This window comes from Crocuta crocuta, unplaced genomic scaffold (genome assembly GCF_008692635.1).
Source record: "Crocuta crocuta isolate KB4526 unplaced genomic scaffold, BGI_CrCroc_1.0 scaffold317, whole genome shotgun sequence".
NCBI classification, from domain to species: Eukaryota; Metazoa; Chordata; class Mammalia; order Carnivora; family Hyaenidae; genus Crocuta; species Crocuta crocuta.
This window is the reverse complement of record NW_027530984.1, coordinates 5,147,957-5,165,779: the sequence shown is the minus strand read 5'-3', so window position 1 is coordinate 5,165,779 and position 17,823 is coordinate 5,147,957. Positions and strand designations below refer to the sequence as shown.

Sequence of the window (17,823 nt, the reverse complement as noted above, 5' to 3'; positions counted from 1 at the left end):
GTGATTAAAAACTGTAATGCTGCAAATGAAAATACAGTGGATGAGACTAATAGCAGATCAGATGCAGAAAAAAGTAAGCCACAGAAATGGTGATTATGTGGTAGATATAAATTTTTCCCCTTATTAAAGTCTTTTAAAAGATAATAGGCTGTTTAAAGCAAAAATAGGGGCGCCTGGGTGGCTCATTCGGTTGTGTCCGACTTTGGCTCAGGTCATGATCTCATGGTTCGTGAATTCGAGCCCTGCATTGGGCTCTGTGCTGACAGCTTAGAGCCTGGAGCCTGCTTTGGATTCTGTATCTCTCTCTCTCTCTCTCTGCCACTCCCCTCCTCATACTCTGTCTCTCTCTCAAAAATAAATAAAACATCAAAAAAAATTTTAAAAAAGCAAAAATAACAGTGCATTGTGGAGTTTATAATACACTGAGCAGTAGAATGTTTGGCAATAATAGTACAAAGGCCAGGCAGGGAGAAATAAAAGTATGCTATTAAAAGGTCCTTATATAAGTAGTACATCATTTGAAGGTAGCCTGTGATAAGTTAAAGATGTATACTATAAATCCTATGGCAGCCATTAAAATACCACAACGAAGAGTTACAGCTAATACGCCAATAAAACTAGTAAAATGAAGCATAAAAAATACTTAATAAATCCAAAAGAAGGAAGAAAAAAAGTAAAAAGAAACAATTAGAAGATGGGACAAATTGAAAACAAGTAGCAAGACAGACTAAAATCAAATATCAATAATCACATTAAATGTAAATGGTCTAAACAAGTCAATTAAAAAGTAGAAATTGTCCAATTAGATGAAAAAATTCTCTACCTACCAGAACTTTAAACATAGGTACCAAGAGTTAAAAGAATGAACAATATACACCATGCTAACTAACTAAAAGAAAGCTAAAGTGATTATATTACCATTAGATAAAATAGATTTCAGAACAAAGAATATCATCAAGCATAAAGACGGGTCATTTCATAATGAGAAGAGGGTCAATTCACCAAGAAGACATAGTGATTGATCTTAAATGTTTATGTACCTAATGACATCTTCAAATACACAAAGCAAAACCTGATAGAGCTGAAAGAACAAATCTGCAACTATTCTTTTTTCTTCTTCTTAATGTTTTATTTATTTCTGAGAGAGAGAGAGCGAGAGAGAGATAGCGTGAGCTGGGGAGGATCAGAGAGAGAGGGAGACACAGAATCTGAAACAGGCTCCAGGCTCTGAGCTAGCTGTCAGCACAGAGCCCAATGCGGGACTCGAACCCACAAACCACAAGATCATGACCTGAGACGAAGTTGGATGCTTAACTGACTGAGCCACCCAGGCGCCCCGACAAATCTGCAACTATAATCAGACATTTCAACATTCCCCTACCAACAACTGAGAGAAGAAATAAACATAAAGTCAGTAAGAATATAGAAGAATTAGACAACACAATCAACCAATTTGATTTAGTTGTCATTTATAAAACATTCTCCTCAACAAAGTAGAATATACACTCTTTTTAAGTGCATATGGGTAGACCATATCTGTAACCACAAAACAAACTTCAATAAATTTGAAAGGATTCAAGTTATATATCAAATATATCATCTGCCCACATGGAATGAAATTAGAAATCCATAAGAAGAAGATCTGGAAAATCTCAGAAAATTTGGAAATGAGCACACATCTAAATGAAAGGAAAAAACAAAAGTAAATTGCAAAATTTTGAACTGAAAGACAGAGAGAAAGCACACATCAAAATTTGTGGGATAGAGACAAAGCAGTACTTACAGGAAAATTTAATAGCACTAAATACCTGGTAGAAAGAAGAATGATCTAGAATAATATCCACTTCTAGATATCTACTTAAGAAACTAGAAAAAAGAGCAAACTGAATTCGAAGTGGAAGGGTAGCTCTACTAGAGATAAACTGAACAGCCCTATAGCTAAAAAAATTGAATCTGTTATTAAAAACCTCTCATGTAGGAAACTGCTTGCCCACACAGCTTCACTGGTGAATTCTACCACTTGAAGGTATGTATATGAATGTTCATCGTAGCTTTATTTATAAATAAATTTCTAGCCAAAAACTGGAACTAATCCACATGTCCACCAACAAGTAAATGAATACAGAATGATAAATCCATAAAATGGGATACTCAGCAATATACAGGAATGAACTATTGATACATGCTACAATATTAATCTGAAAATAATTATGCTGAGTGAAAGAAGCTTGATAAAAAGAGTACACACACTACATTCAATTCTTGTTTTCTTTTCTTTTTTTTTTTTTAAATGTTTATTTATTTCTAGGAGACAGAGAGAGAGACAGCGTGAGCAGGGGAGGGTCAGAGAGAGAGGGAGTCACAGACTGAAACAGGCTCCAGGCTCTGAGCTGGCAGTCAGCACAGAGCCCGACGAGGGGCTCGAACCCACGAACCGTGAGATCATGACCTAAGCGAAAGTCGGACGCTTAACCAACTAAGCCACCCAGGCACTCCGTCAATTCTTGTTTTCATGGTAGTAATGTTCTGTGAAGTTATCACGAACACTGAATTAGCAAATCCTGAACCACTGCTCTTAAAGGAAATACAGGGTTAGGTTCCTGCCAGCCTTCTGTCACAACATTTTCATCAATTGATCAACATATAATATCCCTGTTTTATATGTGTGTCTGTTTAAAGACACCTTATTTAATATACATTGTTGATCCATTAGCGTTGAACTCTTAGCCAAAAGCACTAGAACGCATGCCTGAATAAGCCTTCCTAACATATGTATTTCCTCTGTAAGTCACTTCATGGCTTCTTATACTTAGAATCCTTAGCACTTCAGTAGGACACTTGCGAGCCATTTTAGCAGCAAAATCCCCAACACAAAGCACAAAAATGTGAACACATGGCACAAAAAGACCATGGAAAGGACACTTGTTTACAGCATGAGAGCCAAGTAGGAATAAGTATGAGAAACAAGACGGCAGAGTTGCCTTGTTTGACCGCAGCTGGGAACAAGGGTGTTGTCAACCCCAATTTTTTGCTACTCTTTGCACGTCTGTGAATGACTGAGAAAATTCTGAGTATTAATTTTGGAGTTATCAAAAAATTTTAGTATGTAAATTTGCAAATATGCACTCTGAATGAGCATCAACTGTGTATAATTTCCTTATAAAAATGTTAGAAAACATGTACAAGTCTAGACTGAAAGAAAACAGATCAGTGGTTGCCCTGGGGACGGGATGGGGGCCGGAGGGAGGAATTTCAGAGACAGGAGACTTTGGAGGGTGATGGGTTCATTATCTTGACTACAGTCATTATTTCACAGGTGTACACAATGCAAAACCTACCGAATTGTAATTTTAACCATGTGCCATTTATTCTGCGTCATAACAAAAAAGCTGCAAAGAGGATAAAAAAGGCATGATGCTGGGAAGGAGAAGAGGAAAAAGACATTTATTAAGTTTACCCGTGAGGAATCGCTATTCAAGGAGTGAAGGAGAGTGAATTCAGGAAATCAAAGGTAATATGAAGTTCAGATTGCTGGGTTGATAATGACGATGGTGTTGTCAGTAATGAAACTAAATATACAGAAAAAAGATCAAGTTTCTGTCAGATAGAGAAAGTGAGTTCACAGACCTGGTCCCAAGTCCTGTTCCCCTTATCAGATCGGAGCCCTTCCAGCTGGTTACACAAATCCCTTCCTGAGAATTCTTAACACCAGCTCAGTTCCCCAATTACCTTATTTTCTGCAATGACACTACTCCCCTTGAGTCCCTCTTCTTTTTTAATCTATCTAAAGATCCCTTGTCACTTCTGCTTATTATATCTAGGACAGATTTCCTGGTTTATTTTGAAGCTTTCTGAAATGTGGTCCCAAATGATCAACATTTTATGTCTCATTATTCTCTAGCCCATGCCCTCCACTAAATCAGGGTGGCTGATCTCTAAACAGGCACCAGATTTGTTCTTAGGTATCTGTTCCTTGAACTCAACAGGTCTCCTTCCCTCCAAAACCTAACAGTTCTGTCCATCAGAATGTCACCCATATCTTCTCTGAGTTTTCCCAGAGCCAGGACCACCATATGTAGTGCTTAATTGTTCTCTAATTTTCAAATGTAGGCTAATTATACCTTCGATAGAAGCTCATTAATCAACTAAAGCAAGTAAAGGCACTGATCTGGATACGATAGGTTAATCATGGGTGAATAAAGGCTGAGTCTGCTTTTAACTCACTGAGAATCTACCTCTTTAGAAAATTGTTTTACCATTCCTTAAAATATTAAGCATGGTGCTACCATTTGAGCCATCAAGTCCGTCCCTGGGTATACCCATGAGAAATGAAAACAGATGTTCGTATCAAAACTTCTCTGTGGACGTTCAAAGCGGCATTATTCATAATAGCCCAAAGTGGAAAAAAATCCAAATTTCTATCAACTGATGAATGAATAAATAAAACGTGGCATTTCTATACAATGGGATAGTATTCCACAACAGAAAGCAAGGAAGTACTGATACATGCAATGAGGCTGAAGGACCTTAACAACATTGTGCTAAGTGAATGAAGTTGGTCACAAAAGACTGTATGTTGTGTGAGTCCATTTATAGGGAATCTCCAGAATAGGTAAATCGATAGAGATGGAAATATATTAATTTTCTCCTGGTGCTGGAAAGGAAAGGTTGGGAGGAAGTGGAAGTAAGTGCTATGTAGACAGGGTTTCTTTTGGGGATGGACTGTGTTTTCCAAGCGACTGTGGTGACGGTGGCACAACTCTGTATTAAAAGCCATTGAACTGTACAGTTTGAATTGATGAGTTATGTGAATTATATTTTATGTGAATTATATCTAAATATGGTTGTTAAAAAGTAAAACAAAAAAGACTGAGTCTGGCTTCAAATGCATAGAGCTGAGGCAATGGCATGACATCAACATCACCGAGCACAGCAGCACATTACGACATTGCAACAGCTCAGATGAGACAGTCCTTGCTCTGGGGGATCAGGGAAAATTTCATGGAGGAGTTGACATTCAAGCCAGATCTTGAAAGCTGAGTAGAATATGTTCATGTCGTAAAGAGGAGGGCTTCACAGGGGAAAAGGCTAGAAGCCAAAGGCAGAAGTGTGGAAAATGGCAAAGGCGTGTAATTCATGCAGGCAGAGATGGCGTCGTATGCGTCTTTCAGTCTTTCATGCATTTAGTACGGTAATTACGTGTGCACCATCCACATGCAGTAAGTACTGGCTGGGCTGAATTAGTTATACTTGATTTTAAGTGGCTTCATCTAGATCCTAAGTGAATAATGTGTTGTAAGTGAGGTAGAGAGCTATATCTTTTATAAGTCTGGGTTAAATGGCAGGAATTTATGCCACTAATACCAAAATTGGAAGGGTAATTTAAAAATAACTTTAATGGCTTTTTTTCCCATGCAGCATTACTGTATGTAAAGTAGTTGATATAGTAGGATCCAGTTGCAATTGCTCAGATATTACCTGTCAAATAAGTAGAAGATAATACTCTTTTTTGCTTTAGTTTAGTAAAATTATAACATTGGTAACCTGTTAAATAAATTACCAAAAAGGTGTTCTTGACATTTATACTATATTTAGAAGCCATCTCACCATGTATTAGTTTTGTGATCGTAATTGATGTAATTTTAACATTATCTAGGATTTCAAAGAAAAATAATGCTTTATTCCGCTGATGCAGAAACAACCAGAGTTCATAAGAAGTGTCATTTTTAATCCTCGATCCCAAACTTCCAGGAACTCTGGAATAAGATAAAACATGCTAATGAGCTATCATTTAATAGTTACAGAAACTCCCACATCATAAACTCTCAGGATTTCCCTTCCTACTGTATGGGAGCCGGCCGCACACACCATTTGCAGACTAACACACCGCTAGTCCAATTTTGAATGTGACACGGGTTATGGGAAATAAAGATCAATCTCACTGTGTGGTAGATGCATGAGTTGGAAAAGGAACTGGGGACTGTAAATAAAATAGGTCCCTAGTAAAACCATGCTCCCTTACCGCTGGGACTGAAGTCCACGGGCCCGATCCATTTGAAGGCTGGTTTACGGCCTCGCTCCTCTGTTACATGCACCTTCTTTATTAGAGCCAAGCTGGTCAGAACATTGGCTATGTCATAGAGGCGCCGTACCTTTGCTTGAAGATATAAAACACAATTATGGTCACACTGCTGTAACTGGCTTTAACACCATTACATTTTAGTTTATGTGACAGGTCACTTTTCTCGGCCTCCATATACACCTCAAGCAGAAAGCAGTGGGGTGCAGCAGAGGCCAAGGGCTCTGTCATGCAATCGCCCCGGATTTATGCATCTGATGCATCTGAAGACACACACTATGGGAAGGTCAGTGTGTCTTTCCTTTTCCACAACTTCACACCCCTTGTGAGAGGCACCTGGTGACAAGCAGGGAGCGCCGAGATTGCAAGAACACCAAGGGAGAGAAAGGGGCTGTAATTAAAGGCTTAGTAAATGTAATTCTGATATGTGGCAGGAGCTTGCTCTGAGCTTCTCCCAGCAGGTGGTGGCACCAGCTCCAGCAGGCAGCTGGCCTATGAAAATGACAGGGATTCCCCAGAGCTTCCTGTGAGGCTGTGCTCCTGGGCAGACAAGACCATCTGAGGCTCAAGGTTATTGAGGTTCAACTGTGCTGAAGACAGGCAGCTCCTAAGTGGAATCCTGGCATCTGGCCACCTAGTGGGGAGGGGAGGGGTGGGCATTCCCTGAGTCTTACAAGAGCTGGGGGAGAGACATTGGAAAATGTGGGCACGAGAGAAGAAATTCAGAAGGGGTGGTAAGACATTGGATAGGCAGGGCAAAACCCACAAAGTAATTTCCATTCAAGAAATCAATTTACAGGTAGGAAACCCACTTGACTTTGTAGCTAAGATCAATCAAAGGAGCTTTGATTATGGTCCAGGAACATCAACCCATTCACCCCAGATGCAATCTTCTTCCCAATTCTGATAGAGCTGAATTTTACCTACATTTCTCCCACAGGGTGCCTATCCCTCCAACGGAGACAGAAAACGCAGAGAACGCTGAGCTCATGGCTTCCCAGGGCTCGAAAAGGGCTACTGGCAGCCAAGGGCATTTGGCTCAACCCAGGCTCGACAGAAAAGGAAAGCGCACTGGGGTACGAATCTCGGAAACTCTTCTTGCCCAGTGGCCTTGTCCCACCACCCCTACCCTACCCTGGTCATTCCTCTGGTTCTTACCTGCAGACAACTTTCATCTCCACCCATCAGGAGAGTAGGCAGGGGGTGAGGAAAAAAGGGGAAAGAAAACTCAGACATTCTGTCTTGGAAGCAGCGATACTAAAGAGAAACGCAAGGCATCTTACACCTTCCCTGACCTGCGTTTGTGGGATGGATGGCATTCTGCTTCCACCATCCATTCTAACTGCCGAGGAAAAGGCATCGGACAGAACTTTTATGGGAATTCTCGTATTTACTAACTTACCTCTCACAGCACCAAGAATCTTTTTGAATGCAGGGAGGATTGCACTTCTCAAAAAAATTTTTTTTCACTCTCACAGGCAGAAAATAGCAACATATGAAATCCCACCCTTTTTGTACTGATAAGTGGATTTAGGTGAAGATGCTTACTTTTAAATTTACTATGGTCTGGGGTATCCTGGCTTTCTTCTATCAGTATTTTGGCAGCCACATCAAGAGTAACAATCTTGGTTTTGGAGACGAGGAATAGCATTACAAACTTCTGGCTCATAATTCTCAGAGACTTGTCTTTTCTACTGTTTGCAGATGCTACAAAGGGAATGAAATGAAAGCATCAAAACATATAATTTACCACATGAAAGACGGTGCTTAGAGTTTGCCAGAACTACGGTCTCTACCAGCAGATGGAAAGATCACTCGTTATAGGCAGAAGCCTACTGGACACACAGCACAAAAAGATGGCTTGTGAGGAAATGAGATGGAGTTTCTTTTCTTCTTTTTTTTTTAAGTAACCTCTACACCCAATGTGGAGCTCGAACTCACGACCCAGAGATCAAGAGTTGCACGCTCTACTGACTGAGCCAGCCAGGCGCCTCAAGAAATGAGTGAGTTTTCTTATGGCTTGTAAAATTACTCCGCAGTAGGCATAAACTCTGAAATGCATATTTGAAATGACTCTTAATGCTTTACACTCCTACTTCATAGAATAAATCCATGAGGTAGTTTTCCTGAGGCAACTTTTAGAAAAGATGAATGCAGAAGGATAAATGGAAGGGTAGGCTTCAGGGACTGTTTTCAGAACATCAGCTGTTCCTTCAAAGGCAAGAACTCTGTTTTTATTTCTCTGTGTCCACAATATCTAGAATATGTCTTAAGCACAGTAGGTGCTTGCCGTTCCCCCTGCTTTTCAGAAATAAGAGAAGAACTAAGCTGGAAACGAATAGGAGACACTGATTAGATGTCTGTTGCTGTAGATGGCAGGCAAACCATTCCCGACAGATGGCTGTCTCCTCTGGTTATTAGGATAAGAACTGGCTCATGGGGTGGAGCTAAAAGGCATGAGACAGTAAATCTAATGAAAACCAGGCCCACATTTCCGTCCCTATTAGATCTGCAAGGGAAATGTTGACTGATACTTGCACTTTATCATCATAGCAATGGGGTATAGGGTGAGACTGATGAAGATCAGTCGTTAAAACAGGAAGAGGATCAATAGGAGCTGAGAGGGGAAGAACCATGTAGATATAAATAAAAAAAATTCTGTATCAAATGACAGCAGGGGTTATCCATCTTTCTTATCAACGTGTTCTCCTAACGAGGTTCGTTTCTAAGTAATCTGCCCTAAATAGAGTTTAAAAAATTGAATTCTCTGAAAAGATAACTTCTTTCAAAGTGAAATTTCTTTAAAGGCTCACAAATAGAAATCAGCATGGGGCTGTCAGTCAGAAACGGGAGTGCTGCTAGTGATCTATAGTCCAAACACACCAAATACCAAGTGAACTGCCACCAGACAGGCTTGAAGTGAGGTCGAGCGGGAAGCCCAGTGGGGGAGCCATCTGTCTCCCTTTCTTCAGTAGACAGAATAGGAGGACATCTCCCTCCAGGGCTGTCAATCTGGCACTGCCCGCCTTAGCAGTGAACCTCTGTGGAAGGAACCATCACTCGTGTGGTTTTATAGTGCACTCACAAGAGGGGTAGTCGGGTTCAGAGAAATCCAGTAACTGTTGATCTTGAGAATCTGGACAGCCATCTTTTTTACGTTCTCCAAGTTTATAATCCATCAGCTCTAGCTCCTTCTGCTGGAGATGTGCCATCTGCTCTTCATATTTCTGCTCCTCTCCCAGTCTCTGGAGGCTCCTCAGGGTTTTTGGCAAGCTGTGGCGTCCATGCCAGCCATACTGATTCTTGGCCACCCGGCTGACCAGATGCAGTGATTCCAGCACATTTACAATGTCATAGATACGTCTTCTTTCAACGCCTGTTTGAAAAATAGAAGTTGACCTTCATGTAGGCAAACATTTTTGAGTAAAAATTCCTAGAGGGCCTGGACCATGTCTGTAAGCTACTCTACATGGTTCCCAGGGCAATGCCCAGCAAGTGTGGATGCCCCACAAGCTCAACCTATAAGGATGTTCTTGGGACCTAACCTTTAAAAGGGCTAGGATAAAAAACATCCACTCAGAGATGGATGTTATATCTATTATATAACAACTCTATTATATCAATAGTAGTATGTCTCTTCTTTAGACCTGTTAGGTAAACCATGTGAACACTTCAGCATGTTAAAATAGGTGGGATTGAGCAACACATGTACTAGTATGTCTAATGGACACTTGATGAATGCTGTTTGGTTGATTTTGACTTAGACTCCTCCTAATTATGCAGACTATAAAACAAACTGGGTCCAATGCATGACACCTCATTGGGACAATTCTCTCCTTCCCTGGAGTTTGAATGATGTGAAATAATTATCTTGTTAACTCTCCTAATGGCCCAGGAAGGAAAAAGATGGCAAATATTTTGTTTCCTATTTTGTGTTGGAAACTCAGGCGTCTAGAGCTTGGATACCCTTCTCAAGTTGCTGGAGGAAGCTACAGCCAGAGCTGAACAACATATGAGGTTCCTTTTGCTCATATCTTGGCTCCTGGTAACTGTCCCTGTGCTCTCAGTCATAGCTGTTTGGGCCAAACAGCCCATGGGTAAAGCACAGAGACTCTTCATGCATAATACAGGCTGACCATGAAATTCATCAAGTCCTTACCCACTTTCCCAGCACTCTCAAAATAGCTAGAATTATGGGCTATCACATTTACCAAAAATATTTACAGTAAAGTGTGGGGGCTTTGAGGTCAGAGTGCCTGGACTGGAATCCCTGCTCTATCCCTTATTACCTGGCTAATCTTTCTGTGCCTTAGTATTTATCTCATAAAATAATGAGGATTCCATGTGACCATAAACGTAAAGGGTCTCCAATAGGGTGTCAATTTGTATCTACTGTTAATGTATTATTTTGTAAATACTTGTACACAGCGTTGGAACTGCCTAAATTCCCTGCTAGTATGAGAGGTCACAAAAGGAACAGATTTTAAAACTTTCCTGTGACTCATCCTGTTGTGCCACAGGCCCTTAGGCTTTTGGAACCCACTGGCTTCTTTGCTCTCATCTGAGTACCCATAACAAAAGCCTCTGGGCATCTCCCAGAAAACTAATCCAGCTACGGAGATGCCCTCTTTCTGCTCACTTGCCAGGAGCCATTATATAATCAGCAGTCTCAGTGAATGTAGCTTCTGGCCCTTCAAAGATTTAACACAAGAAATTGACCAAATTCTGATGACAACTTTGGAGGTGAAATGGAGTTCTATCATCTGCAGGAAGAGGTATTTCACAGTCAATCAGAACATTTCAGCTCATGACCCTGAAAAGCTCTTCATCCTCAGAAGCTCAGGCTTTGGTGCCAGATGCCTACTGGAAGGTGCTGGCAGGGCAGCCAACAGCCCCTTGTCCAGATCTGCCTGGCTTTTTATCCCAGTCTGTTTTCATATATTAACACATCTTGTTTAGAGTGTAACATTCTATAAACCTTCCCATTAGAAATGTCATGTGAATGCACCGAGACACCCCGGGGCCAGCCATATGCTGGGCTGTTCTGTGATTCTGTATTCGATACAAACTGTTAAATCTCCATCTAGTGAGTAGACATCCTAAGACGGGAAAATAAAGGAAGATTCTGACCACTTGGAGGGCAGATGAGTATTTAATATGCACAATGGGTGTTTACTAGGCGGTGTTGGTAAAAGCCACTGTGGCAGCTGCCTGTCTAGACAATCATCTTTTCAATCTGGACTGGGTTTATCTGTCTACTGGCCATTGCACTAGAAAGTTCCATTTCACAGGTCTCGAGACTTTCAGGTTACTCTGAGGCTTGCTCTGTCAGGAAGGGTTTTCCTGGCAGCCAGCTCTTTTCTTTTGTATCAATGTAATCCTGTTAATCCTAGTTGTGGCATTATTTACGCCCCCAAGGATTTATCACTTATTACCATGCTTCCCTTAGGCCTCGATGGAGCTTTTGTCTAATCTTTTGTCTTCTGTACTGACATCAGTGCAAGGTCCGAGGATGGAAGTTGGGAGTATGGAGGAAGCTGGTTTCATGAACCTCAGTGAGGACACCGTGTGCTACTGTTTCACCCTCATCCTCTGTAAGGTCAGTTTCCAGGCCTGTGCCTCAAATGGGTGTACACTAAGCCTCCATCCGCTGGGTCACTTTCTCTTTCTTGTTTCAGTGGCACCAATGCCAAATACTGTGTTTTATTTCTGGACTCCCCAATCAGGCACTATACTTCCTTTCTCAGAGGGTGAAAGGACAGCTTGGGGAGGGCAGAGAGAGGTCTAGTAATTTTGAGTAGAAACTGTTCCAGGGGCGCCTGGGTGGCTTAGTCGGTTAAGTGTCTGACTTTCGCTTAGGTCATGATCTCGCGGTTCGTGGGTTCGAGCCCCGCGTCGGGCTCTGTGCTGACTGCCAGCTCAGAGCCTGGAGCCTATTTCAGAGTCTGTGTCTCCCTCTCTCTCTGACCCTGCCCTGCTCACACTGTCTCTCTCTCTCTCTCTCTCTCCTAGAAATAAATAAAAATATTTAGAAAAAAAAAAAAAGAAACTGTTCCACATAACATAAGAGTTACCCATGCCAGGCCCTGAGTTAGGCATGTTGCTGACATTCTCCCCAACTTCCTTAAGTTTCTGCAAGGTAGGTGCTATGATCCTTGGGTTATAGACAGGAAAAGGTTAAGCAACTTTTTAAAAACTCTCAGCCTATAAACTGGAGACCCTCCATCTGACCCAAAGCCCAGCCCGTGGTCCTTGCATCACATCCATTGCCTCATTATCTTAGTTTCCAGCAACTAAAACAGTTTTAGCCATTATTCAGACTGACAATCATCTACTGGGACACATTTCCCAGGGTTAGGGGAAGAAAGAGAAGTAATAAACAAATTAAAAATACAATCTATCATAAAGCCTGTTTATTTGTTTTTTTCTTTTTTTCTGTATGTAAAATCTTATTTTTTAAGGGGATACCCTATACCTTCAAATCACTGTGATTTCTGCTTAGTTAAGATTGTCAATGTTTATCCTGAGACCAATTGCAAGCCATGTCCACTAGGGGTCTCTCCTCTGAGGCAGCCGTCTACGTACTTACAGCCCATACCTCATTGCATATTACACACACCCATGCCATGTGAACACATGTACTTCTCTTTGTTAGAAGGCTTAGATGTTTACGCCCAGATGTGCTCCCTCCAGTTTGGTAGGCTTGCTGTGACTCTCACACTACAGTGTGAGTGACACTCACTGAGTGAGTGACACACTGAAGCCACACTACAGTGGCTTCAAACAGAAAGCTCTTGCTCTCAAATCCTATTTGATAATAGAAGTTAACACCAGGTCTGAACTCTAAGATGCATTTTTAAAAATAAATAGCAAGCTATTTGAAAATATGTTCTGTCTGTCTGCAATAATATGAAATTAAAAGTGATATATTAATTTTTAATGTGAGTCTTTCATACAAATATTTTATAAGGTCAAAGCCCACAAATTCTCATTTGCCCCTCAGGCCTAGAAGACTCCCTGGAATCATCTGCATAAGGATGAGAAATTTGATGACAGAAGGAAGTTTTACTTGCTCCTGCGTTCTTATCCTTCCAGAGCCCACTCTTTACTTAACGAGAAGCTCTCTGAAGACTTTGGCCTGCCTGAGGAAACCAGTTTCCCACTGTGACTGGAGACAGGCCTCCAAGTAATCTGATGATACATACCAAGACTGACAGCAACTTCATCTAGGGAAATGGTTGTTTTCTCGGTTGACAAGGGATAACTTGGATAGCGAGCTAGAAACTTCTGGCACAGGAGTCCTAGACTTTTCTGTTTTCTGCTTGGCCTCTGCTTTTCAAATTCATCCACAGCACTGTCCCCAACAACATCAAGCTGCAAAGGGCAGACAATAGGGAGAGGAGAGATGTCACAGTTAATATCCTTATGGAGAAATTGCATGCAAAGTGCAGAAGAAATGCTTGAACAAATGAGTTATTGGCAAACCTGGGGGACATCCCAGTCCATACCATTCTAGATTCTGGTTAAAATACATTCGTTACCTAATCCAATTCTCTTAACATTTTACTGGATGCTTTCTTTGGACTAATTTTTTTTCTCCTTTGAAACTTGAGGATGAGTCTATTGGTTAAAAGTTTAAAAAATGAACAGTATAGTCATTTATGGCTTGCTACACCCTTGCTATGAATGTGCTCACTAGACCTGTAGATCAGCATCACCAGGATCAGCTCCATCCCAGACCTGACGTATCAGAATCTAGGTCTTGGGTGATTCCTGTTGACAAAAATCTGAGATCCATTGGCCTGCATTGCATCATCAAAGTGTTTTACTTTTTACAACTGACCAACAGTTCATGGAACTGAACAAGGGCAGCTGTCTTACTCCTCCTTATTCTTTCTTATTATAAGGGCACTAAAGCGGTGTCCTTGTCTCAGCAACCCACATCCGAAAAAGGCTCACTTCAAGCCTGAAAATGTAAAAGGCTTTTCAACGAACAGATCCAAGGAGGAAAGTGGTATGATTATCTCAGTGAGCTTCAGAAAAAGCATTTGATAAATTTAACACCCATTCATGATTTTCAAAAATGCTCTTAGAAAACTAGAAATGGAAACTTTCTCCAATAAAGTGTATTCATAAAAACCCAACAGCAAACACATGTCTTTTTTTTTTTTTTAATTTTTAATGTTTTATTTATTTCTAGGAGAGAGAGAGAGAGAGAGAGAGAGCGTGAGCAGGGGAGGGTCAGAGAGAGAGGGAATCACAGACTCTGAAACAGCCTCCAGGCTCTGAGCTGGCAGTCAGCACAGAGCCCGACCCGGGGCTCGAACCCACGAACCGCGAGATCATGACCTAAGCGAAAGTCAGACGCTTAACCAACTAAGCCACCCAGGCGCCCCAGCAAACACATGTCTTAATGGAAAAATCTTGGAAGTATTCCCTTAAAATCTGGAAAATGATAAGGATGCCCATTATCACGGTTCCTTTTCTACATCCTATTGAAGATCCTAGCCAGTGCCTGAGGATAAGAAAAAGAAACTGAGGCACAAGGATTAGAAAAGAATAAGCAAAACTTTCATTCTGCAGAAGACATAATTGTTTACATAAAAAACTCAAAAGTATCTCAGATAAATTATTTAAAATAATAAGTGAAGGGTGTTATGCTGAGCGAAATAAGTCGGGCAGAGAAGGACAGCTACCATATGTTTGCACGTATAGGAGGATTAGGAGGAACTTAACAGAGGACCATGGGGGAGAAGAAGGGGGAAAATAGTTGGGGAGAGGGAGGGAGGCAAACCATGAGAGACTCTTGAATGCTGAGAACAAACTAAGGACTGATGACTATGGGGGGTAGGGGAAGGGGAGTGATGGGCATGGAGGAGGGCACTTGTGGGGATGAGCACTGGGTGTTATATGGAAACCAACTGGACAATAAACTATTTAAAGAATAAAATAAAATAAAATAAAAAGTGAATTTGGCAAAGTAGCTGTAAAGGCAAAACAACAGATTTAAAAAATCAGCTGCATTGCCATATGGTAGTAACAGAAAAATGAAAAGACATTATTTACAATAGCAACAAGAAGTTTTTAGGAACAAATCTAGCAAAAATCTATTTGCATAAAATATCAAAAATTAGGTCTTAGAGAAATATACTTAAAACTTAGAGAAATATACTATCTTCAAGGATAGGAGGGCTCAGTACAGCTTTATTCTTCTGAAATTAATCTACATGCAATGCAATTCCAATTAAAATCCAATCTGAAGGGGCACGAGGGTGGCTTGGTTGGTTAAGAATCCGACCCTTGAATTTGGCTCACGTCATGGTCTCATGGTTCATAAGATCGAGACCTGCACTGGGCTCCGTGCTGAGCATGGAACTCGCGCAGGATTCTCTCTCCCTTGCTCTCTGCCCCTCTTCCACTTGTGCATGTACATGCACACACACACACACATACTCTCTCTCTCTCTCTCAAAATAAATAAATAAACATTAAAAAAATCCAATCTAAAGTATTTATAGAAGAACAAAAGGCAAAGAATAGCCCACACACTCTGAAGCAAAATAAGTTGGGAGTCTTGCTTTATCTGATATCAAGGCTTGTTACAATATGGTATTGGTGTAGCGATGCATAAATTGGCCAATGGAACAGAAGAGAGCCAAGAAACAGATACATACATGAAAGGAACTTCGACATATGACAGACATAGCATTGCCAACTTGAGAGAGTAAGGACTGAATAAATAGTGCAGGGACAATTGATTATAAGAAGCAACATGAAAAAACACAAGCACTAAATTGAAGTGTAATATATAGAACTGATAAAGGTTTATTTTCAAGAATATACAATAAACTCCTACAAATCAATATGGGCAAAAAAAACCAATAAAAATCAACAAAGAACACTGCACAAACACTTCACAAAAGAGGGGAAAAAAACATGGTGGCCAGTAAACATGTGGAAAGGGGTTGGGCCTCATTAGTAACCAAGGAAAAGCAAGTGAATACCACACTAATATACAATTGTATACCCATTAGATTGGCAGAAATTAACAAATTTGACAGTGTGAAGTGTCAAAGAAGATGTGGATCAATAAATGTTCATACATCACTGGGGGATGAAAACAGCACTTGGGAAAGCAATTACTTTGTGAATATTTGCATATCCAATGGCCTAATCACTTCACTACTAGATGTATAACCTAGAGCAGTAGTTCTCAAATTTCTTGTTCATAGAAGCTTTTCATATTCCTAAAAATTACTGAGGAATATCTTCTTTAAAATGATTTTTTACTACCTTTTGATAGAATATTTGGTCATAAAAAATATACTTATGTACATATCTTTAACACCCAAAACTGAACAATGCTATTAATTTACATCTGCCTACCCCACAGAGTAATCTTTCTCCTAAATTTTCATGTATTATTTCATGGCCATTTTCAAATAGTTCTATCACATATGCACATATTTCTATGCAATATATTGCTTATGTTTTGTTTTGTTTGGGTTTTCAACTTTTGTAAAATTGAAACTAGTAGATAGTCTTCTGAAACTTGCTCCTTTCAATCAACATACGTCTTTAAGATTCATCCATGTTCTTGCATATAGCTATGATTTTCTCTCATTGTCACTGCTGTTTGATATTCCACTGTATGAATATACCACAATTTAGTTATCCATTTTCCTAGTGTTAGCCATGTGTGTAGTTTCCAGTGTGCGCTAAATAGGAACTGTGCTGCCATGATATTCTTGTTCACGTCTCTTGGCGTACACATACAGGGGTTTCTCCAGAGCAGTGGTTCTCAAAGTATGGTCAGATTTGTATTTAGTTACGTGGAAAAATCCATTAATTAGTTCTATCACTGCAACGAAGTATAACAGGTTCACTTCATTTTGTTCTATTAATTTCAAGTTGTAATTCGGGACACCTTTTCCTCTTCTCCTTTTTTAATTTCTTCATTTTGGTAACTTTTATAGCATAAAAAGCCTACCAAAAGGAGGAAAAATAGAAGAGAAATAACACTCAAATCTGTAACTTTTCTTAGCAAGCCTGGGAAAATGCTTTTTAAAAAAAATTTTTAAATGTTTTATTTATTTCTGAGAGAGAGAGAGACAATGTGATTTTATTTATTTCTGAGAGAGACAGTGTGAGCAGGGGAGGGTCAGAGAGAGAAGGAGACACAGAATTCAAAGCAGGCTCCAGGCTCTGAGCTAGCTGTCAGCAAAGAGCCTGACGTGGGGCTTGAACCCACAAACCATGAGATCATGACCGAGCTGAAGTTGGACACTTAACCGACTGAGCCACCCAGGCGCTGGAAGCCTGGGAAAACATTTAATGGAAGAGTGAAAATTATTGACCATTGATTTATTTTTTTTTTTTTTAAAGTATAGATACGCTGCTTAAACAATAGCTCTGGTTCTCCATAGGACAGATAATTTAAAGATGATTTACCGTTAAGGTCCCAAAGCATTCAACATATGTAAAAATAATGAAATTTTCCAAGTCTAAAATACACTATTACTCTCAAAATCAGAGTAAAATTATAATTCACAGCAGCATTTTAAAAGGCCAACTCCTTCATTAAATCAAAATTATTAAATGTTTTTGCTTAAAAAGTTATCATTTTTAAATGTGTACTGGGAGTAGTCAAGGGGGTAGCACACAGATGAAAAAAACCCATTCATTATGAAAAAAATAAGATAGAGTGAGAAATCCATTTCAGCTAGTAGTAAGATATTGTTTTGA

The 17,823-nt window shown here is 40.2% G+C and overlaps 1 protein-coding gene across 1 annotated transcript in view; it reads right to left on the bottom strand.

Annotated features, from left to right (window-relative positions):
* Positions 1-17,823, bottom strand: part of E2F7 (E2F transcription factor 7) — a 37,584-nt gene that overhangs the window by 11,227 nt on the left and 8,534 nt on the right. The window contains exons 4-7 of the mRNA XM_077770209.1: positions 13,285-13,453; positions 9,165-9,455; positions 7,628-7,786; positions 6,023-6,157 (exon numbers count right to left, since the gene is read on the bottom strand). Of these exons, the coding sequence (XP_077626335.1) occupies positions 6,023-6,157; positions 7,628-7,786; positions 9,165-9,455; positions 13,285-13,453 (754 nt within the window). The remainder of the gene's footprint in view (positions 1-6,022; positions 6,158-7,627; positions 7,787-9,164; positions 9,456-13,284; positions 13,454-17,823) is intronic.